A 24,942-nucleotide genomic window follows, 5' to 3' on the forward strand; every position below is an offset into this window, starting at 1 on the left:
GGTTCTTATGAGAGGCAGGAATTTAAGTTTGACAATCTGCCTTTTATATCTATTGAGCAGTATTAATTGCTGTCAGCACAGAGAATTCTTTCTTTAGTCCAAGTCAGGTTTGCCTGGAACAAAATCTCATGATATACAAAGGTCAAGCCAAGAAGAAACAGAAGCTACAGGAGGGAGGTGATCAGAGCCATGTGGGACTGTGTGCACACAGCAAGAGACAGGTTTCAAGGTTATAGATAAACAAGGGTTAAGAATGTGGGGCCCTTCCTCAGACCAGGGGCTCCCACATATGTGGGATCGCCATCACCCCGGCAACCTCAGCTACAGCCTGGCAATAGGAAAGACCCTCAGTCACATGGCTGGCAGGAACATTTGGCTTTGAGATCTTTTATCTCAACCATTAACATCTAACTGGAGCAAACGAAACACCTTTGCTCAAGAATAAACACAGTGGAGGGCTTTAACTGCTGAACAAACAAATCCTGAAATTACCATGATGCTGCAGGTGGCAGCACTAGACGACAGCTGAGAGAGTGGCTGAGACACGGGACAGCTACTCTGGGTTGGCACAGTGTGCTCAAGGGTTGTTTAAAGGATGCAGTGTAAATACTTACCAAATATCTCCCCTCCGCTAGCGTACTCCGTCACCAGGTAAATCATGCGCTCTGTCTCCATGACCTGTGCAAAGACAAGAGACTGAAGTGACACAGGTGGCAGGCTGGTCCAGTAGAACCAGTGACGCTGACGGTAACAGCCCTGCTCAGCGCAGGTCTCTGTAACCCGATGAGCTGAGAAGCAAAGACGCTGTTAAGAACTAGATAAAAGTTCAATTTCAACATCACTTACAACTCAAGGCGCCCCTCACGCATCAGCAGCCCAGTGGGAGAGCCTTAGGGAGAAGAACACTGGATCATTGCAGACCATCCAGAAACCACACAGGAGACTTGATTTCTAAATGGCAATGTGAATTTCGTTCTCATGGACCATTTGTTCATAAAAGGGGGGGATCCCGTAAAATACCAAGCCTTTCAATAATGTAATTCATCCATGTGTACTTTGTCCAGTCTATTTCGCAACTTTTAAAAAATTCATAGTCAGGGCTGTTTTGCTTTTTTCCAAACCTTCTATGTCATGTATGAATTTGTCAGGATCATTGTAAACATTTTAAGCTCCTAGTACATAAACTGAAGGCCAAAGACTTCTACCCCTGTCTACACTCATTCTCACAGACAGTGGTAGCACTGGGCACCTCCCTGAGGATGCTGGGATGAATACAACCGAGCTGTAGTTCCCATGTTATCTAAGGCCACAATTAAAACAGAAGTCAGAAACAACGGTCATAGTTTACATCAGTATGCTGAAAACATTATCCCTTCAACAATCAAAAAAAATTTAAACTGTTTCAGTTTTTACCTTAAAATGAACTTAAGCTAAAATAAATTACATTGGGGATGGCGAGATGGCACAGGGGTTACAAGCATTGGTTGCTCTTCCAAAGGACCTAGGTTGAATTCCCAGCACCCACATAGCAGCTTGTAACAGTCTATGTAACTCCAATTCCAGAGGATCACACCCACGTATGCACAGACATCCAGGCAAAACACCAATGTATATAATAAATTTAAAAAAAAAAAAACTTTCTCTTAAAAGTTTAGTTCCTCAGTCACTTTGGCCACTCCTGGCTCTAGCCACAGGTTACTCAATTCAGACCCACATTATTTTTTTAAAGAATTATTTATTTATTTTATATATATGAGTATACTGTAGCTGTCTCCACACACAGCAAAAGAGAGCATCAGATCCCATTACAGATGGTTGTGAGCCATCATGTGATTGCTGGGAGTTGAACTCAGGACCTCTGGAAAAGCAGTCTCTCAAGCTCCTAGACCCACACTTTTACTGCATGTGGTCCATTAATTATCTTGCTTGCTGGATGCTTTCTTTTTTATCTTTAAACATCAATACCACACATGTGCAGAGTGGGAACACGTGTGAGGGTGTGTGTGTGTGTGTGTGTGTGTGTGTGTTTATTGGTTGACTGGAAGAGTTGTTTTTTGAGAGAGGAACATACTATTATATACCTATTATATACCAGGCTAATCTGAAATTCACTACACAGTCCAGCCTGGGCTGTACTTGTGATCCTGTCTTAGCCTCCCAAGTATTACGACTACAGACATGTTCTACCTGCCTGCCTGCCTTTCTTTTTAATGGCTTTAGAATAATCCATTGTATGAGTACATTTTAAGTTCATCTTCAAGTAAAGCAGCTGTGTCCTTGTTGTGAGAGACCCGTCTCCATAATTCACTTATATGACAAAAAAATGTTCTATATTAAATACATTGCAGGTTCTCAGAAAAAATATTGTATTGTTTGTTCCCTTTGTACCCCTCCCTTTGCTTAAGTCTCATTATCTGCAAATGTTCTTTTACCACTAAACTTCTCAGGGACTTATAACTGATGTCTCTGGTAAGTTATTCACACTTGCTCGCTCTAAAAATCTGAGGAGACAGCCCTGATCCCACAGAGAGACACCCTCTAGTCCTGCACTCTGGTAGCTCAGAATCATGTTAACAATTCTAGGACCAGAAGGCAAAACAAAAACAAACTCAAAGAAGGCTGGGTCAAAGTCAGAGCTGGAGAAAGCAAATGATCCGACCTGAGGCACAACAGGCCAGACTGAAGAACTTGATCATAAATCTAGTAGGATCATATAAACTTCCATGAATTCTTCAGGACAAAGCAGCATCCTGCAGGTCAGCCTGAATCCACAATTACTTTAGGATGCCTACTTTAAAAGGTGAGTCCTTGTTTATTCAGCTGTTGGAGTGGCCATGCACACACCTTTAGTCCCAAGCAGTCAGGGAGGCTGAGGTAGAAGGGTTATGAGTGAGAGACCAACTTGGGCTACAGAGTAAGAACAAGTGAACAAAATAAACACCGGAGAAAATACTCAATTTCATTCACTCCACCAAGACAGGCAAAGAGCCAAGGGTCAGACACCTGCCTCTCATTGTGCAGGGCCTTCAGACAGCAGCAGGGAGAATTCTAAATTTGTTTCTTCTAGAAGGTAGCTTTTGTCACTATTGTTTATCAAGATACACTTCAACAGGTCTGACTGAGGGAACTCATCTCACCCTGTGAGCAGCTGACTCCAGAGAGGGGAGCAACAGCTTAACCACCCATCTCTCAATACATGTTTGCTGTTCCATAGAGATCGCCAGGCTATGCATGTGTGCCATAGTGCGGGCATGCTTCTCCGGCCTCACACTCACCTGGGTCAGGAAACATCAACTGCTGACTCCCAGCAGCAAGCCCACATCCCTCAACTCTGGAGATGACTACTGCTGCAGAGCTGTGAGCGGGCTGGCTGAACACACGCCACACGCTGCAATCTGAGAAACCCCACCTCTCCCCAAAAATATCTCTTCCACCAGCCTGCTAAGGCAAGGTTCATCCTTTTGGTCAGTCTGAAATTCCACCCAAAAGATGCACTGCTTTTTGCCATAAGCGCTTTGATGGTGGTGCAAAGCAGGCTTGCTTCTTAGGAAGGTAAGAAAACTACCACAGAAATCTCTTTCATGATATGAGGTTTACCTCCAAATTATCAAAAGCAATTGGAGAAGCAAGCCGGGACTCATCTAGAAAAGAGAAGAGGGCTGGGGGCTGACTGGGGTGCGAACTCATTCTTGAGCTATTCTTCACCATCCGTAATTCAGAGTTTACACTAGTGTTTAAATAATCACATGAGGCGATAACCTAGTCTCTGTTCCTTTTCCGTTTCCATGATGCTGAGGAACTCTGATCACATAAGGAAACTCTTAGCCTTAGACTCTCTGGGTCTGGGTGTTGCTTGGGGGAGTCAAAGGACAGACTCACAGGACACGGGTGAAGCTCCCAGGAGAGCAGGGAAGAAGGGTGGGGCGGTGCTCAGATGGCAGCCCTTGACCCCCGCACCCCATCCTCCCCATGGCAGCCTTTCTGGTAGGCCGCGCTGGGCTCCCGACTCTCCTACCTGGTAGAGCCTGATGATGTGTGGATGGCAAAGCATCTTCATTATCTGAACCTCCCGGAAAATCTTCTTCAGGTTTTCTTCATCCAGCTGGCTCTTATCTATGATTTTAATAGCAACCTGGCAACAGAGGAAGGAAACAGATGGGTGCGTTATTAAAAGCAGTTTACTCAAGAAATTTAAACCCACTTTAAATGGCTAGCATTGTGTTTTCAGGATGTCAAGTAATAAAATGGTGTAACTCTTTAAAAGGCAGGATATGGATTCCAAGGAAGTTTGTCTCAACGGATAGGCTCCAAGAGCAGATGGATGCTCTGTAATTCTTAAGCTGCCTACACAGTAAAAGCCCAGGACAGAACATCTCATTACTGAACAATGTGGCCAGCCCTAGGTCAAACTATGCTTCCATGAGCAGAGGGGAGGGCTTCCTGTGAAGACGAAGCCTGTGTGACAGGTCTGAGGAGTCGCTAAGGTGCCAGCAGGAGGAGGAAAAACAGGGGTGGCAGAGTTGGTGGCAGCAGCTATACAGAACATTCACCACGTGACGGTGACAACTCCTACTGCCTTACGTGGACAATTCTCTTAAACCTCATAATGCCTGTGTGATTATGAGTCTTCTTTATTAATATGGAAACTAAGGCACAGAGAGTAAGCAGTGAACCTGACATTTACTCATTAACAAACTACTGTGCGGCACACCCAGGTGGTCTGCCTTTAGAAAGAAATCGACATTAATATCCTATGAACCCCAATGCACTGCCTCAGAACAAGACACCACACAGCATACACTGGTTTTCTTCAGACTGTGTAGCCAAGGCTGGTCTCAACTGCCACCTTTTTACTTCAGGGCCCCCTGAATTAAAAAGATTATGAGATTATGTGAGTGACTCACCATGTCACAGCATAGACATTTTAAAACAGAATGAAAGATGACGAACTTTCTTTCAATCCACTAAGTCAAACCCCTACCACTCCCCTCTCTCAATGTTTTGAGATAGGATCTCTCTACATAACCCTGGCTGACCTGTAACTAGCTCTCTAGACCAGGCTGGCTTCAAACTTATAAAGATCCTCCTGCCTCTGCCTCCTGAGTGCTGGAATTAAAGGCGCATGTGTGTCACTAAATCTTAAACTTTCTCAAATGTTTCTGTGTCTTAGTTTCAATTACTTAAAACATAAAACGATATTAGTAAAACTAAATTTAGCTAACTAAACGTAGAGCTCAGAGCATGACGACTGTGAGTTAGCCACGGGTATGGATGCCTGGCCAAAGGTGACTTGATTTGCAGTTTTTTTTCAGATGTCAGAATGGAGACTGCCGGAGGGAGGCAAGGCACAAAGAGGCAGGCTTCAGCACAGTGCCAGGACTCAAAGCCTGCTGGAGGAATGTGTTCAAGGCCCTGGGTGTATCTCTAGCTCCAGGACTAATGGGCACAGCTGTGATTTCCAAGACTTGGCATCTCCTATGGGCCAGAGAGAAGCTCGGGGCATAGGAGGCTTAGACAAGAGAAGGAACTAGGAGCGGGAGAGAGCCTGACATTTAGAGCAGAATCACCGGCACCTACTGGCAACTCTTGGATCTGTGAGGCCCACGACACATGACCTTCGACCACAGGCATTTCTACTGGTCACTGTACCGATCCGCAGACATCACTCCACCAGCTGGTCTGGCACCTGCACCTGTTCTCCTGGGACAGCTCCCCAAACTGTACCATGGCAAACAGTACCTCTATACAGAATTCCCCCAAAGCGTCAAACTGTGGTCTGCTCCTTGGGGTAAAGGAGACAAGGAGTCCACGAAACACTGAAAGGTGGAGCTTTGCCCTGTACTGGATATAGGACCACAACCAAGGACCAAAAAGAAGCCAAGTTGCTTACACTAAAAAGTTTAGAACGGTCTCTTACTGTACAACATAGAACAAGTTATTTTAACTCCTGTAGCTCCTTCTCTGTAAAACATGGGCGTGGAAGCAGAAGCTTTTCTAAACGGATGCTGGGGATTAACTATGGTCATGCACGCAACCTGCTTAACAGTGTCTGGCCTGTGACAGACATACACGAGATTGGCACCATCCTAACCCCCATTTTCTTTTCTTTTTTTCTTTTTTTTTGGTTTGGTTTTTCGAGACAGGGTTTCTCTGTATAGCCCTGGCTATCCTGGAACTCACTCTGTAGACCAGGCTGGTCTCGAACTCAGAAATCCGCCTGCCTCTGCCTCCCAAGTGCTGGCGCCACCACCGCCCAGCCCTAACCCCCATTTTCACACACTATATAGCTTCAGGTAGCAACTAACTTCAATCTCAAAATATTAAACGGAAAATTACAGAAATAAGCAATGCAGGTTCTAAGCTGCACGGCAGTCTAGCAAGCTTGAGGACGTTGTATATACGCAGTCCTGTCCTGAAGGGGCAGGAATCATCTCACACAGCACACCCGTGCTGTACCTGTGATCGATCCTATGACTCAGAATCACTCAGCTCATGCCCAGGCGAGCCTTGTCTTACTGATGCAAGTACCCCAAAGTACAAGAGCAGCCATGCTGGCAACTCTGCAGTCCCGGGGTGTCACAGGGCAGTTAAGAGGGGCTTCCTTCCTTTACCTTCTCACCTTCATTAGAAGGAACCTGGCAAGACAGCGCATGCCTGGAGTCCTGTACACTACGTAGATTCATGCAAGAAGATCGTAAGTGTGAGGCCAGCCTGGGCTACGTAGCACAACTCTGTCTCAAGAAACCAACAACAGAAACGGAACAGAAATCATGAACTAGAGCTGCTAAGATCTACAGTTGGTTGATGTTAAGATAACGTGCATATTTGCCAGATTTGTGTAACTTTTACTACCGTATACTGTTAGAACTATTCTTTTTTTTTTTTTTTTTTGGTTTTTCAAGACAGGGTTTCTCTGTATAGCCCTGGCTGTCCTGGAACGTAGATCGGGCTGGCCTCGAACTCAGAAATCCGCCTGCCTCTGCCTCCCAAGTGCTGGGATTAAAGGCGTGCGCCACCACTGCCCAGCACTATTCTATTTTATTAATGAGGAAGAAGGGGGCTGCCACTATCTACAGCTCCGGGAACCCCCTCAGGGTCTTGAAAACAACCACCTACAGATAAGTAGGGGATAGGGCAAGGCTCTACGCACATAGGTACTGATGTTCTTTCAATATTTCTGGAATGTGGCCTTAAACTTTGAGCATTCTATGACATGAATTAGACTGGCTTCACTAAGCAACAGAATTCTGACTCAAAACATCAATTCCTTTTTCAAAGGGCAAGCCAGGGGCCAGAAGTAAAGTAGCCGACAAGTTGTGGGAGCACGGAGAGCTTCCTGGCTTGCTACCAGCCAATGTGTAAAGAGTCTGGAAGGCACAGAGCTGAGGGAAAATGAATTCCATTCAGGAAAGTCATCCTGAACCACAGGATGGAAACCACAGCGAGGCCTAACTTGCGGCTGTGCCTAAGAGAGTACTGTGCATTTCCCTGCCCCGCCTTACTAAGGAGCCCCAGCCCTTAAAAGCACTCAAGTATTTTGAGACAATGGCAGACCCTAGCTGTAAGCAGGAAAAGGAAGGGTTCTAAACAGCAGGAGGAGGAACAACAGAAAACAAAAAACAAAAAAACAAAAAACAAAAAACAAAAACCTGAGGTAAGAGAGCAGGGCTGGCCCGCAGCAGGACTGTTTTGAGAACACCAGAACAGCATACTGAACATGGATTTTTTTCACAGCTGCAGAATATATAATAAAAGTTGTAGCTTAAAGCACACATGGGCTCCTTTAAAAATGGACCGTGCTATAGCAGAAGTAAGCCTGCAGGTAACTAGACAAACTTCCAAAGAGCATGTTTTCATTTTTAGAGCTATGGCTGTTTTGTCAGGATGTATGTCTGTGTACTGTGTGTGTGCCTGGTGCCCTCAGAGGCCAGAAGAGGGAGTTGGATCCTCTGTGAAGAGAATTACACATGGTTGTGAGCTGTTCTGTGGGTGCTGGGAATTGAACCTGGGTCCTCAAGAAGAGCTCTCAGTGCTCTTAACTTGTGAGCCATCTCTCCAGGCCCCCAGAGAGTAAGTCTTTAGAGATGAGAGGGGGAAGTCTGAAGGTCACACACTCACACATGCACACAGAAACTATTAACAAGAAGGGAACAGACACAGTGCACAGTCCTGTGCATCTTCTAGCCTAATCTCTTCTCCACAGAATCCTCTGCCCTCGCAGAGAGCTTGACTGTGTGAACTGACGCTCTAACATTAACTAAACATGGCATCACATCAAATAGGTTGCTAAACAGATGCAGATTGCGAACGTTCCTCAGAATTTCCCTCTGCAAGATACTTCCCTTCAACGAATTCTTTTTAAACTGGCATCTGGTAAGAAAGACATGAAGTTCAGCTCATGCCAAAGCCAGAACTTTCCTACTCACTCTAGAGGGGAGGGGCCAGTCCCCGGAGTTCTCACTTCTGAAAACCACAGTGGCTTTAACCCTTGCCTCCATTTTGCAACGCAGTGATGCACACAGAATGAGGATGAAAAAAGAATTAGTGGTTTCTTCCCCCAAAGCAATTCATTCTCTTGCATATTCTGACACAATATTCTGAGGAAAGACACAGTGGCAGAATCAAACCAATACGCCAGGAAAAAAAGTTCAGCTCTAAGATCAAAATCAACCACAGTTCCCCGGCAAAAACCCCTGGTGGAGATTTCAGTGAAACACTATGACAAATCCACAGCTTAAAAAAAAAAAAAAAAAAAAAAACCTATGTAAGAGGAAAAGTGTTTTTAAAAAAAGAGGGAGCGGAGGGACACAGTCCCTTAGACTAGTCTGGAGATGCAAACATAGCTCCAGAGATGAAGGTGGGGGAAGGGTGCTGGGACTAGGGGGTAAGGTGGTGGAGAGAGTGTAAGGTGCTTCCAAGAGGAGCATCATATGGTCTAGAGAGAGGGAGAGGGGGCATCTTTAAAGGGAAGAAGCTGTTTCTCTCACTGAAATGTCTTCATGTATTCCATTGTGTAAAGGTTGACACTCTTGACTCAACTCTTAAACCATGGGGAGATGAGTTTCTGCCACTGAGTTTTCTCAGTGGACTCATGATTTTGTATTAACATGAAGGTAATTGTTGGGTCTGTTTCTAGAACAAATTTTATTTCCTCCAGATTGTTCTCAGCTCACCTCTAGAATTACTGAATGCTCTAGATATGTCTAATCTTATACAGCAGCCACCAGGTACGGATGGTTACATAGCATTTGAATGTAGCCAGTGCGCACACAATGGAGATACAAATATATACCATTTATCACATTAGTGTTACTAAAGGACTGTAAGCTCACCAATTCACTTTTCTATTGATTAAATGTGGAAATAAGAGTTTAGATATTATATTAAATGAAACATATTACTCAAAATTAACTATATATTTCTTTTAACATTTTAAAAATGTACATACTTCTAAGTTTGGTACCATGGGCCTACAATTCCAACTACTTGAGAGGCTGAGGCAGGAGAATCACAATTCCATGGGTAATTGGTGAGACTCTTTCTCAAAATAGGGGAGGAGAAAAAAATGTAAATATGATATATAATCCTCTTCTACTGGATAGCACTGGTCTAGATGATCTAACAGCTAATTAATCAGCAGGAGACACTCTACTCAGTTTCACTCTACTGAGGAAATGTTTGCTTCTAGAGCTTCTAGAGAGAGTGAAGTTGCAGCCTAAAGACGAAGTTCTCAAGTTTTCGGGTCTCAGGACTGAAATTACTAACAGGAAGCCAGGCATGGTGGAGCACACCTATAATCCCAGCTCACGGGAGGCAGAGTCAGGAGGATCATTCTAACAGCTTAAGACCAACTTGGTCTACTGAATGCAAGAGAAAAAAAAATTATTGACAAACTTCAAAGAAGCTTCAATATATACATAATATACTGTCCTTACTTACTTAGAAATCAAATTAAAATCAGAGATTAGGGCCAATACCAGCAGCATGCCCTCCCTTGACCATGGGGACAAAGTGCTTGTCACACACAGGACAGGACTTTCTGGCAACCTCCTTTTTCTAATTGTGGGGGATAAGACTGAAAAATAAAAATAAGAGCTTTTTATAAAGACATTTTATCCTGGGGACCCAGGGCAGTCTTAGAAGCTGTGGCATCCACAGATCCAGTGAGACATGAAAACTCTAGCAACCTCCTAGGTAGTGATGTCATCTTCCTCTGAGGACTCCAAACAGATCATCCTTGGGGAAACTTGGAAGCTGGTCACTTTCCCCCCTAGTTCTTTTCTAGGTCCAGTTTAGGGAACAGCGGCCTAAAAAGAGAACTGTAAAACCTTTCAAGTCAGCCTTGATGAAGAAGAAACAAAGCTTTTCTCTTAAACCTAACTACCAAATAGAATGACCATCAGGAAACCAAATTAAAGAAACCTCAAACTTCACAAGCTGAGCCAAAATCTTAAGCTAAACCCATCAGGCACTGAGTGGGTATGATTAATACTGTGTGACAAGGCCAGTCTAAGTGGGCATGATCAGTACTGTGTGACAAGGCCAGTCAGGATACAGACCGGCCACACCTGGGACAGGCCTAACCTCTGTATTTGAACCAACTTCTTAACTGGAGTCCATATTTTAGTTTTAAATATAGACAAGTCAGTAGTGAGGAGTAAAGTGAGGCTGGCATCCGACTGGAGAGGGCTTCTTTGACACACCAATCACGCTGCGTCTTGGAAACTGTAGTGTCGTACCTAAGCTGGGATACAAGAGTCTGAGCCAAGAGAGGACTCAACGTGGACCACACTGACAAGTCAGGCAGCTTTCAAAGGACTACAAAGGAAGGCGTTAGCCCTCATCTAAAACATCCAACATTTTAGGGGTATACAGCTGAACCTCCATTTTTCTGTACTTCTCTGGCCTGTCTGAGATGGTGACTGCAAAAACAGTTTGTGTAGTTAGGATTTCTGCAGGGTAAAGAATGGAGAATTTACTCAAAATGGTCAAATATACAATAAAACATATTTTTGGAAGCAATTGGAAGTTAGAACATTAATAGTTTGTGCAAAATAAATGGTATCTGAAACAAAGGGAAAATGCTGGTGACTGCTCAAAACTCAAAGCATTTGAGGGAAAACCTCAAAGATGAAAAGAAAATGATGTCACAGTTCCAGTCATTTCCATCTGGTTACCATTTACTGGTTCAGAAGGCAGAAGCCATACAAGTGTCTCTGCCATTATAGGTGATTAGCAGTTCAGGCCCAGACATGAGTTCCGCCTCGATCACCCTGGTATTTACAATGGACTGTATGCAAACAGAATGCTGATGTCTAGCAACCCTTGTTCTGCAGGCCTAACACTTAAATGGACTGCACAAAAAGATACTTTAAAAAAAACTGAGTGGAAGAAAAGACAGGGCTGACAATAAAAACGAAGGTCAGGTAAGAAGCACCAGGTTTTCCATTTCCTGGTATTTACCTTAGATTAACAAGCAGTGGGAGTCTGAAAGGGAGATGTTTAGGCCGGCAGCAAAGGCTCAATTCAAGGGCTGATGTCCCTCCCAGCTGACGTGGCACGTGGATTGGTGGTGGAGCTTGTCTAGAAGCAGGGCATCCTGCAGCCCTAACACAGAGAGGGGGAAGGGCTGGACAAGAGTGGAAGGCAAACAGAAGGTACTTGGATGGAGCCCAGGGCCTCCTGCCTGCGAGGCTACGCTCTGCCACTGAGTCTGGCCCCCAGTCCAAGAGATCTTTGAAGAGAGGAAAGGTTAGGGATGGGGAAGGAGAGGGAAGGGAAACTCGAAATGAGGTGACCAGGAAGTTCTAACAGTTCTAAGTGGCAGCCCAAGCAAGGTGTGGAAGAGGGGCATGAGAACAAAGGGTTGCTGTTAAGGAGACTCCAGAAAGGAAAGAAAAACAAGAAGATGCTCTCAACCTAAAAAGATTTAACTGTCACAGTGGGAGACGAGAGAACCGTTTAGACCAAAGAACAAAGAAGAAAGATTAGCCTGGTGATGCGATCCGAAACGAGGTCAGGGGGAAGTTCAAGATGGACGTTCTTAATGGACTACATGCCACTCTTTCCTGGACTGCCAACTCATAGGTCAAAATAACAGAGACTCACTGAAGGACGGTGCTCTTCCAAAGCATGGCATTTGTCAAGGAGCCTGGGCACTGTTCAGTAAGGAAGACGGAGCCCCTAGAACTCTTAAGTCCAGAGGAAAGCTGCTTAACCTGACTGTCATGGTGTGACTGTCACAGGCTTACCCTAGCATGATTTGTCATACTGGACGGGTATCCTGCTAACCATGCCATGGCAATGCTGTTCTTGGAGAATCAGACAGTGGTTCACCTGTGCCTAACACAGCCTGTATGCAAGGGCAGGAGTCTCAGTGGACCAAGGGGGCACACAGTAACAGTTGAAAAATCGTTTTCAATTCCTTTATTCATTTGTTTGTCTTATTTATGTGTTTCCCAATTACCCTCCTCATTTCTGAAGGTGGTAAAGCTGACTGACACTTTTGTCAAACCACACACTCTCCATCTGGTCTTATGCAGCCTGGAGGTGAAAAGCCAGCCTCCTTGATTCCATCAGGAGCAAAGCACCAGTCTAGGTAGTTTTTCACGCCATGGGTGCATACTACCACAATGCTATGATGGCAGTTGGCATCCCTTCCCTGAGGAGTTCAAAGGCCTCTGTTAATTTAGTAATCAAGTTTTTCGAGGAAACTGGATTTCACTCCCATAATAAATGTTAGCATCTCATGTGGTGGATGGTGCCATTTATGTGACCTAAATCAATCCCTAGAAAACACAAGAAAGATTAACTAATTCTCAATTTTCTAACATTTTTTCTTGCAGATAAGAAGGAAAGACAGAGGTCTCCACAGAGAGACCTGCTAAGTGGTGCCACTGCTTTCTGAGTTAGATGGAGACACATGATAGGGAAGCTGCTGTGTGAAGTAGGACTACAGGAGCGAACATCTCAAGCTCCCCTCAGCAGACCACATGCCTCCCAGAGGCTGAGCTGCAACAGTGCTAAGTGACACTGATGTCTAGAATTTCAGACAGCTGCTACAGTGGCACCAAAGACTTCACTCAAAGACAATTCTCATAAATGCATATTGATCAAATAAAATATTAAATATAGCAAGGAACAATGAGGTAAAAAATTAAAAACATCTACAATTTAGGCCAAAAAAATCAGTCGTATCATCTATTAGTCCGTCCTTATATTTTATGAAAATACCAATTAGTTCACTGCCAAAGAAAATCACAACTTGCATTCATGTAGGAACTGTGGCACAAAAGGAACAGAGCACGTGTACCATCATGAAACCCAGCTGGGAGGGGCTGGGGAGACGGAGGGTGGAGGGGAGAGAACTTGTTTTTACAGGGGACCCTCGTCCTGTTCCCAGCAGCCATCTAACTGATCACAATCATCTGGAATTCCAGGTCCAGGGGATCAAATGTCCCCATCAACAAGGTACACAGACGGCGGACACACGTGCAAGCAAAACATTCACATATTGCCAAGGAAACCTGCTCTTTCTGATGTCTAGAAATACATTCAAGTCAGGTACATTCAAGGGCAGAAGCTCGGGGGAAAGAGCTCTTGATCAGCCTTCACAAGGCAACGGATTCAATCCAAAGCACTTCTGAACTCAGCCAATCAATCAGGTAAGTATTACAGAAACCAAATGTCATAGTACTTCCTGTAACACCACTACTGGGGGGTGGGGTGGGGGGGCTGACACAGGAGAACTGAGTCTGTCTAAGGCCAGACAGGACCACACAGAGTCCCTATTCAAAACTGCAAGCAAAGCCAAGAAAGGTGGCTCACACCTTTAATCCCATTCAGGACTCAAGAGGCAGAAGCAATCTGATCTCTCTGGGCTCTCTGGGTTCGAGGCCAGCCTGGTTACATAGTAAGTTTCTGGATAACAAGGACTACACAATGAGAACTGATCTGAAAACAAAACCAACCAACCAACCAACCAACCCCCAACAACTTGTTGATAATAAAATCATAAATTAGATAAAGAATCAAACTAAGGTAGAAAGAATGAAAATTCCTAGAGAGGCACAGCAATGGGGTGACTACTCTAACTGGTTCATTAATATGTATAAGGAATGGTATATGGTTCTAGCCTAACTATTTAGAAAAAAAAAAGAATGACTTATTTATGCAATTGGACTTTTTTTTAAAAAAGGAATAATTAACAATGAAAACAATTTTAAAAGTTTATTTCACCCTCATTTTTTAAAACCCACAGTGCCATGGGAAACCAGCCAGATAGTTCCAGATCAGCAACCATGCAATGACTTCATCAGCACCAAGTGATCCGGCTACAAGTGGCACGTGCAGGGAAAGTTCTGGTGTGTGGAGAGGGACAGACTACACTGATTGGAACCCTAGAAGAAGAGAAGATACAGGAAGTTCTGGGGCTCAGATTCCTAAACCTCTACTTTTTAACCAAAGGATGAAGTAAACTTGGGTTCACTTTGTCCTCTGGTTCTGGCAAAATCGGTGGAGTCTGTGTGTAATGACCCTGTTTCACATTACCATACAAAGGAAGGGTGTCTATGCCTGAAGTCTTAACCAACAGCAGACAGGTAAAGACTGTGTCTGAGCTCCTGATCTAAAATTCAATCAATAAACTGAGAAAGTCCTGTTTGTTTCAGGATGAGAATGAAAAAGATGCTTAATTCCTAAGGTTCCAGCCACTGAACTTAAACTTGTGGCTTGGCATGTTCCCTACTAAGGAAGGATGATATAGAAAGAAAAAAATTCAGACTTACTGGAGGGTTTTATGTGATCTTCTGCATGCTGAAAGTTATGGCTATAAATCATCCTATTCCTAAAGAGACACCAGCCAAACTCATACCCCACAGGACAGAGGCCATGGCTTCGTTGGCTCCAGCAGGAAACAAGGGAACAGGCCACTCAGTGTTCTTCATCTCATGCAGCCTGACCTTTCATCACAGTGGTCCACAGACAAGCAAATTCCCAACTGCAATTTACCCTACAGAAAGCATGCACTTCCAGACTCTTCAGTCTATTCCACTCCTGTCTGCACCCAAACAGAACTTGGCAGACACTAGAATTTGCTATGTAAAAACTCTGGGGCCCAGATCAGAAAGCACAGCAAAGCATGCAGTTGGCGCTGGGGAAAAAATGGTTGTTGTGTGTGCTGATCTGGCTGCATGAGCTTAGGATATTTACAGTTTCTAAAATGTGTCCTGTGCTGTTGAAGGGGGGAAAAAATCAAACAGGGGACATGTGTCACACAAATCACATGGCAGCCTCTCCAATCTTCTGAGATCATTCTTCACTGTAGACCAACAACGTTCCAGGGCCATGATGTAATCTGCGGTTTCCTCTCAGGATTTTAAAAGTTATTAGCTTTGGATACAAAACTTAAGAAAGCTCTGGCTTGTCAAAGTCTCCAGCCTCGGACCTCTGTGTGCACAGACTCCCAAGAACCGGACTCTCTGAGAGAGGAGCCTACAGGAACTTCTCACCTCCTCCCAACCTTTCCCCATAGCAAAACTTCAAAAGTGTCTTTGGGTAGCATGTGTACATGTGCAGGGTCTGTAGCGAGTCTCCTGTCATGGTAAATACAGTTTGTATTTACCATGCTAATGAGACGCATCTGTACCGCATTTCATGTTATACCTAATAATCATTTATGTGTATGGGTGTTGTGTCTGTACACGTCTGTACATCACATGTAAGCCTGGTGCCTGATGAGGTCTGAAGAGAGCATGAGGTTCCCTGGAACTAGGGTAACAGAACAGACGATTGTGAGCTGCCTCTGGAGGACCAGCCAGAGCTCATAACCTCTGAGCCATCCCTCCAGCTAAAAACAAAAGGATAGACAAACCAGGGGTGGCGGTGCACAACTCCAATTCCAGCACCTGGGAGTGGAGGCAAGCGGGTTAGGGTCAAGGCCTAGCTTCAAGGCCATCCTTAGATACATAGTAACTCAGGGGTCATCCTAGACTACACAGTAGATTGCAGGCCACGCCAGAGCTGCATAGTGAGACCTTGTTTCAAACCAACAAAATAAATAATAATAATAATAATAAAAGAGAGGGAAAAAAGAGAGGAGAAGTCAGGGAGGGAAAAGAGGAAAGAAAGAAAGAAAAACCTGAAAAGTCTATGGGATATTCAACTTAGCAACTCACTGTCAGCTTTAAGGGGTTAAGCCCGGAAGAGGCAGCCAGGGCTCACTTCAGGTAACCCGACCCTAACCCAGGATAACACAGCTCCCTCATAAGTAAACCAGCATTCAGATAAGTCAATCACAGCCTAGAAATTAATAGTTCTCATTAGTGGGGTTAAGTTGTAAATCAACAAGATTCCTGATGTCTGTCAGGACATGAGGACATTGGTCAGTCCTCACTGTACCTCCATCTGCTACACAAACAGTTCTTAGGAAAAACCTTTGCATCTGACACACAATCCAGAAACTAAGCCTAAATTCATAATACTAAAAACCCTTGTTTTCTCTAGTCCTGGTCAAAATAGAAGTCCAAACACAAACGGTACTACCTTCCTCTCAACAGAAACTGGAGAGCTTACCAATGGGAACCTCAATCTAGTAACCCATGTGCAAGTTTTAGGGGGAGAAAAATCAGTCCATGACTTCAGTGCAGCGCCTGTGAAAGTTAAGGTCACAGTGTCCTGAGCACTGGCGGCCACCTCCTAGAGCCACCAGTCATCCTGACCAGAGAAAAATGTTCGTTTAAAAAAAAAAAAATTTAGATATATATAGTTTCATCTGTCCACTCTCCCCTCTTCTTGCCATTTTTAAAACTACATCGTAAATTTCCCCTTAGCAATGGTAAGCTAGGCAGTCTCAGGGGCACTCATTGGGCAGAAAGAGAAAAGGGCCCCAGGCTTGAGCTAAGAGAATGAAACTGGAATCCCAACTCTGAGGCTGTCTCCTCCGTTTAATGCTTCCCTAAAAGGCTGCTGTGGAGATGGAACATGTGAAGTACCCGCACAGTCGCACATGGCTGGACTTACTGTTCTCGCTGCCAACGCCATCATCGCCATCAGAATTACACACCCCGCCTCCATCCCTACCCTATTTTCTGGAAATTCCGAGGTTTGTCACTTCTGTTTTCTTTTTTGATTTATTTGAGATAAGGTCTTCCTAACTAACTCTGACTGGCTTGGAATTCATGGCAATCCCCCTGCCTCAGCTGCTACAGCACCAGCTCTTTACATTCTTTGAGCCATCTAGCCAACTTTAGGCCTCTAACTTTCAAAGATGTGCCAGCTTTGTACCTAAAACTGAAAATATACATCAAGAATTCTGTTCACTTCCCTGTCTGTGTGTGTACACACACACACACACACACACGAGCATACTGAGGTTCATCTTGTCTCTTTACTCTGAGAAGTGGGTGTTTCCTCCCTCCTCGGGCATGTAATAAGTACCCTGTAAGAATTAGTCACAAGCTATTGTCACTAGCTACTGCCATCCTCCTGAAGTGGAACAGCGATTTCCCAAGTTCATTGCAGAGGAAGATAGTTGTTCCTGTTTTGGGTGGGTGACTACTACCATTCATGCAACTACACAGTGTGGCTACTTATCTGAACTGGATTTCTCTCCTTGTCAAGCTCAAAAACTACTTACCTTCAATAAAGATGAAAATGTCTCAAAAACAAATGACTGACAGGTGATAGGCAGTTGTTTTTTGACTGCCACTAAAAATCCACAGGGACAAATATCACGGCAGGTGACAGTGGCGGGCAAGAAAGGACAGAATCGTTTGATGGAAGCACAGTTTCTGTTTTGCAAGAGGAGAAAACTTCTGGACATTGATTGCACAGGCTTAATTTGCACTACATGTTGAAGTGTATACTTAAACATGGTTAAGATTGGGCCGGCACGACAACTCAAACAGGGAAAAACGTCTGCCACCAAGGCTGACAGCTGGAGTTCATTCCCTGGAAGCCATGTGGGGGAAGGAGGCAGCGACTAAAGTCCCTGTCTATGCGGCAGGCCCTTCTCCTACCGTAACTTCCATCTGCGAAGTCACCTGTGACTTATCCGTTTGGCCTTGCTCACACACACCCCTAAGTACTTACCCTACGTCTCTACAGCAGCAGCCATCACAGAGGTTATTGTTAGGTTATGACTGAGCTTGTCAAAGATAAGGAGAACAACATCTGCCAGGCACACCCAGCAGAAGTAAACAGAAAGAGACTCTTCCAATAATATCACGCTGCAGAAGGCTGGAGTGAGACACCAGCACACTGCACCCTTACTAGGGCAGAGGTCTGAGGAGAGTAAACACTGACGAGGAGCCTCTCAGCATCTCTAACGATGTTCACCAAACAAAATCACTGTTGTAGGAAAAACCTTGCTGGACATGCAAATATTTATAAAAACTATGGTTTGGATAAAGATCATCTATTTTTAGGAGAGAAAATATGCAATCAAACTCACATAGCAACAAACTATAAAGTTCATGGAGGAGATTCTTGTAACCATTTCAACCCAAGTAAGAATCTGGACTTTTGAGTAAATTATTCAAATGTTAAGAATCCGTTCTGTAACTGAAGGTGTCAAAGAATCACTATATAGTGATGTATCAGCGTATCAACAGCTGTTCAGCTAGACTCACAGAACTCTCTATGGCTTAGGCCAGACAATTCTCACTAAACTTATAGAATGCATTAACAATATTACCTCAACACAGAGCCAGGAAATATCCAAACCAGAAAGTTTCTTGGAAATAACTTTTCTTAAATCAGGTTTTTCAGTTTGTTTGTTTGTTTTTTGTTTTGATTTGTTTTGTTTTTCGAGACAGGGTTTTTCTGTATAGCCCTGGCTGTCCTGGAACTCACTCTGTAGACCAGGCTGGCCTCGAACTCAGAAATCCGCCTGTCTCTGCCTCCCAAGTGCTGGGATAAAAGGAGTGCACCATCACCGCCCAGCCTAAATCAGACACTGTTACTTCAAGGCTGACATGAACCATGAGACTAGCACAGTGAAGGGACAAACCAAACCTAGTTCAGAGGAAATCATGAGATCCACCATATACGAAAATATCAGTAATATCTCAATACACAACTATTAATTTAGATGGTAATATGCCGATGGTAATTTTAAAAAGAAAATATTCAGAATAGCCAGAAACTATAAGAAGTGAGGGGAAGGAAGGAACGTTATAAAGATGAAGAAAGGCTAGGCTTATTCTTACACATCTGTAATGCTAGCACTTGAGGTAGGCTTACTCTTACACATCTGTAATGCTAGCACTCCAGGAACCAAGGCAGGAGGATTATGAGTCTGAGGCTCCTCTGGGTTACAAAGCTAGACCCTGTCTCAAATTGTCAACAGTATACAAATAACATATGTCTGATGCTAAGTAACAATAAAAATTTAAAGGTTAAAGGTAGCAGAAATGGCCATCTCAGGCCAGGATAGGAGCTGGGACAAGAGTGAAGCCAAAGGAGACAAGAAGTCCAATAAGGGACTGGGTTATTGCTTTTACTGTGATGAAAATGACTGAGAGACTTCTGGAAGGGAGGAAGGCTTCTAGCAGCTTGACACCGTGTCTGGGCAGCACAGTGCTGGGAGCACAGGGCGGATGGAGGAGGGTCTTCATCTCATGGTGAACAGAAGAGGCCCACGGACCTCACCCTTCAAAGGCACTCCTGGTGTAATCACCTTCCCAAAACTACACTGGGGAATTCACTGAAGGAGCCCATGGTGGGGGCCTTCCAGAAATGAGCACAGTTTTGCCTGTCACGCCCTCACTCGATACTAAAGATGCTTCCACGGACACAATGAATCTCAAAAACACTTGTCTATTTACTTTGTGTGTGTGTAAGCATGTTATGTGTCACAGAGAAAGTGTGGAGGTCAAAAGACAAATCTCTCCCCTCCTTCTATCCTGCCAGTTCTGGGGATCAAACTCTGGTTGTTAGGCTTAGTGGCAGGTGCTTCAACCTGCTGAGCCATCTTGCTGGCTTGATGTAATTTTAAAAAACAGAAATATCAGTATAACTCTTGAGTAACTGGATGGATGGATGGATGGATGGATGGATGGATGGATGGATGGATGGACAGAAGGACGGACGGACAGACAGACAGACAGACAGACAGCATCATTTCAGATTGACTTTGTTCCACATTGTCTGCACTTTTTAACTTGGAAAAGAGAAGAACCCAGAAGCCAGCTGTAGTGGCGCAGGCCTGTAATCTTACCACCGAGAGGCAGAAGCAGGAGGGTCAGAGTTCAGCTACACATCTGAGCTTAAGGCCAGCACAGGTCACATGAGAAACCTGCGGATGGTGGTAGGGATGCAAGGGATAGAGGAGAGGAAGGGGCTGAGGAGGGAGAAGAAAGGAGTAGGGGAGGGGAGGGAAGGAGAGGGGGAAGAGGAAGACAGAGGGAGAGGACACAAACTATTCTAACTGACCTACGTAAGGACGGCTTTCTTAGACTCTGAAAGTGCTTTTTCTCCTGTCCTCTACTTCCCTGTGGCAGACAGAAGCAGGCATTGAAGAAAACAAGTCTATTCCTTTGGTTAGTTCTAAAGCAGCAGTAGAAGGAGGAAAAATGCTCAAGAAAGGTGGAGATGGAGCGGGAGAGGGGCTGGACTGACGTCAGCAGACGCTGGGAGAGGCCGCGTTGCCTAAGAAACCAAACAGTGCAGAATAAGAGGAAAAATCATTAGTTGGAAAACCTGAGATGCTTTTGAGGAGCACACTGTGATCCCCTGACCTGGAAGACACAACAAGAAGAGCAATTGTCACGGCCGACAAAGGAACCCAGGGCACACTGGCTGCTAACACACATGGCCATCAAGAGTGGCCATGGGGAAATCACAAATCCAGGATTGATCTCTGACAGCATAAACCCAGAATTTGCACATGAGCTTTGGGTATTGCTTTCTGTAGGCAGCCTTTGTCTGCTGAGAATTTAAACAGGAACAATAACATGTTTAACAAGACAAATATAAAAACTATTCTTGTTTATAATATGATCTACAAAGCAATATTGTCCTTAAGGGAAGAGAATGGTATCTTTCCTAAATAAATTATTCAGCATCTATCAGAACATGATATACTTTGATAATGTTATATACTTGCTTGTTTGTAAAAATAAAACTAAAAGAGAAAGCCAGGTGTGGTGGCCTGTGCCCATGATACTGAGGCTGGAAGAATGCCAAGCCTGAGACTAGCTTGGGCCATACAGCCAGCTCCAAGCCACCCTGAGATACAACGTTAGCTGTTGTCTTGAAAAATAGATAGATAGGTAGGTAGGTAGATAAATTGAAAAAATTAAAATAACAAATGAGGAACATCATTTTGTTTAGTAAGCACAGAGATAATCTTCTGATTCCCTAAGGCTTGATTATATGAACTAAACATAAAGAAAATAAGATAATCTCTTTAATACACATGTAATTTTATGATCAAGAAAATATTAGTAACGTCTATAAATTTGCCCAAACCCAGTGATATAAAAAGGAACAAGTCAAAGGACAGAAAACATGGTGTCCCTCCTCCCTTGTCAGAGAAAGACTAAACAAGGTGGCAGCTCTGCTCCCGACACAGTTAAGGAAAAAGTATGCAAACAAAATAACAGCGTCTCTAGCCAGTACCAGATCCACCAAGCCACTACCCAAAATAACCATGCTAAGGAAACCAGATTCTGAGGAAGCAGTCGGTAGCTACTGTTACTAAGCTGCCTCTTTGGGGTATCTTCCATACTTGGCCTTTGGCGCTGTGCTCGACTGTTGGCAGATGGTCCAGCAGCAGACAAAGGTGTGCTGAGCAACACACCACTTAGATCTTCAGCCAGCGCATCTGGGCTGTAATGGGCAAGCAGTTTGCTGGCTGGACAAACCAGACAGAGGCGAGCAGAAGACACTGGCCATCAGACTGATTTGTCTGTGGTTGTTATTCACTCAACAACTCCACAGGCTCTAACTGCATCCCCACATCTGTGCACCTGATGCTACGGGACTGGAAAGCAAGTGCCTCACCTTTGCTTACGGCGACACACACACCTCAGAGAAGAGGGAGGACATATCCTACTGAAAATGAGCCATTTATTTACTAATTGGTATTGCTTGACTTAGAATAGCTTTAAGGGGTTGGAGAGGTGGTTCAGTATTTTGAGTTCTTCTTGTTCTTGCATGAGGCCGGTGTTCAATTCTTAGGACACGGATGATGGCTCAGAACCATCCTAATTCAAGTTCTAGGGGGTCTGATGCCCTCTTTTGACTCCCGTAAGCACCAGGTATGAAAGTGGTGCACAGACATACATGTAGGCAAAATATTCATGCACATGAAATAAAAAGAATAGTTCTTTTTAAAAAATTGGTTTAAGTTACCTCATATGTACACACATCTATATTCAACTAGATAAAATCTAAAATGACTTAAAGCAAGATAAAAACAGGGGGAAGTTAATAACATAAGGGAAAACGTAAGATATTGGTCCAATAAATGAGAAAAGATCCTGCACTTTTTTTTCCTTTTCCAGAAATGAACATAAAAAGGGAATTTAGAGGAACAAAAGACATCATCCCAGGAAACAGAGCAAAAGGCTGAGGCTTAAAGTGGCACAAGTAAACCAGGGATGGTGGAACATGTGTGCAGCCTTAACACGGGAAGATGAGGCAGGAGGATTGCCACAAGTTTGAAGCCAGCTCAACCTACATAACCAGGTCAGACAACCCTCATCATGCCAGTCACGATAGATGGAGTTACAAGCAAGCAGTGCCAAGCCAGGTTTTAGCATCTTCTGTCTCTACTGGCACACACACACACACACATGTATGTGCACGCGCACATGCATATACACACACACACCACACACGCATGCACATACGTGCTCTAACTCTTCCAACCCCACTGTAACATGTGCTTTCTCCCAGGTCAGAGCTGACCAGTACCAAACAGGTTTCTACCTCTACCGGCCACAGTGATCCAGACGAATGCCTGTTTTGCATGAGTTTGAAGTTTAACATATCAGTATGTCTTATCACATAATTGTGCATAATTTTGTGAAGCAAGTTAGCTTTCCCAAGCATTCAGTTGAAAGAACAGACTTAAGCTGAAGAAACAGTTGATAAAATGACCAGCTTTCCATAATCTAACAATCTATTTTTTTGTGTACTTGTGTCTATTCATGTGGTGGTGGTGGGGAATGGTTGTATGTGCATATGTGGAAAACAGAGGACAGCCTGGCTGTCAATCCTCAAGCATTTTTCAACCTTATTTTTAAGATAGTATCTTATTGGTCTAGAACTCATCAAATAGGGCAGGCCAACTAACCATCAAGCCCCAGGAACCCATCCATCTCCATCCCTCCACAACTGCGATCACAAGTACACACCATTGCACTCACTGGGCTCTGGGGTCCAGTTCAGGTTCTCAAAGCCTTTAATCAACTGAACCATCCAGCAGCTCTCTAGGAATATATTAATAAAAGTCATCTCTCTGTTCTTTGCTTTAGTGGTGCCTTTGCCAAATCCCACAAACTGGCCATAGCTAACTGCAAAATAGGGCAACTTAAGAACACCTTCACCCTTCCTTCCTACAGGAGCCTACTTGCTAGGTCTACAGCAGAGTCTTCTCATACACAATTCACTGAAAGCTAAACGCCAAACCATCATTTAGGGATTTGGTGTTTGCTTGTTGTTGTTTTTATGTTTGGGACAGAGTCTTGCTATACAGCCCCAAGTGGCCTCAGAATTGTGCTCATCCTGTCTCAGCTGGCTGCCAAGTGCTTGGACTGCAGAAGTGAACCACCACATCTGGTTCTAAGGTATTTTTATAAAGCTTTATTTATCTTGTGTGTTATGAGTGTTTTGCTTGCATGTATGTCTACGCATCATGCGGTGCATGCCTGGTGCTTGTGGAGGCCACATGAGAGTGCTGGATCCCCTGAGACTGGACTAACAGATGACTGTGAACCATCATGTAGGTGCTGGGAATCGAACCCAAGTCCTCTGCAAAAGTCTCAGTGCTCTTAATGATTGAGCTATGTCTCTAGCCCTGTATTGCTTTTTAAAGGTTTTTTAGATTTATTTATTTTATTATTTTATGGGTGTATGTGTGCCTCGTGTGTGTGTGTGTGGTGTCCTTGAAGTCAGAAGAGGGCTTAAGATTGCCTGATGGAGTTACAAACAACTGTGAGCTGTCAGGTGGGTGCTGGGAGTTGAACCTGGGTCCTCTGCAAGAGCAACAAGTAGTCCAGTCCCAGGCAATGTATATTTTAAACTATAAAGTAATACATCCATATTATAGAAAATTTACAAAATCTGCATCTTTTTAAAAGCACTAATTTTGCCATTCATACTGAGAGATCACAGAGACATTAGTCAGCAGTTCTGTAGCCTGGCTCAGAGTTTTCTTCCTCGTCATCCCAACCGCTCCCAACCACGCCATGGCAACATGTGCAGCACCAAGCCCTGACCTCTTGAAGATGTCTGTCTTTTCTCCTATGTATGTATCTGTCCACACAAAACTGAAGCTATGCTGTACACACATGCCATTACAGAGTGTGGTTTCTACCACTGAGAACACACAGTTCAGCTTTCAAAGTCTTTAAACACTTCCCTGCAACATCAGAAAAGCATTCCATGGTTTAACATTAACTATCCACAAGCCTGGCTGTTTTTCTTTCCCCTGTGCCTCTTTTCTCAAAATTGTTGCAATAAATATTCTTACGGCTACATTCTTGTTTCGACCTATTTCAATTAGACAAACTCTCAGAAATAAAACTAAGAATAAAGATTATAGTCTTCAGGTTGTTGACACATTGTAAAACATCACTACCACATTCATTTACATTAAAAATACACCTTACTGGGCATATCCACAGGGGATACAGCTCACTGGGCATATCCACAGGGGATACAGCTTACTGGGCATATCCACAGGGGATACAGCTCACTGGGCATATCCACAGG

The 24,942-nt window shown here is 44.1% G+C and overlaps 1 protein-coding gene across 1 annotated transcript in view; it reads right to left on the reverse strand.

Annotated features, from left to right (window-relative positions):
* Sik3 (SIK family kinase 3) overlaps positions 1-24,942 on the reverse strand; it is a 213,389-nt gene that overhangs the window by 99,009 nt on the left and 89,438 nt on the right. Inside the window, exons 2-3 of the mRNA XM_028783636.1 lie at positions 4,016-4,132; positions 615-678 (exon numbers count right to left, since the gene is read on the reverse strand). Coding sequence (XP_028639469.1) covers positions 615-678; positions 4,016-4,132 — 181 coding nt within the window. The remainder of the gene's footprint in view (positions 1-614; positions 679-4,015; positions 4,133-24,942) is intronic.

Source organism: Grammomys surdaster, unplaced genomic scaffold (assembly GCF_004785775.1).
Source record: "Grammomys surdaster isolate TR1022 unplaced genomic scaffold, NIH_TR_1.0 1164, whole genome shotgun sequence".
In the NCBI taxonomy this organism is placed as follows: Eukaryota; Metazoa; Chordata; class Mammalia; order Rodentia; family Muridae; genus Grammomys; species Grammomys surdaster.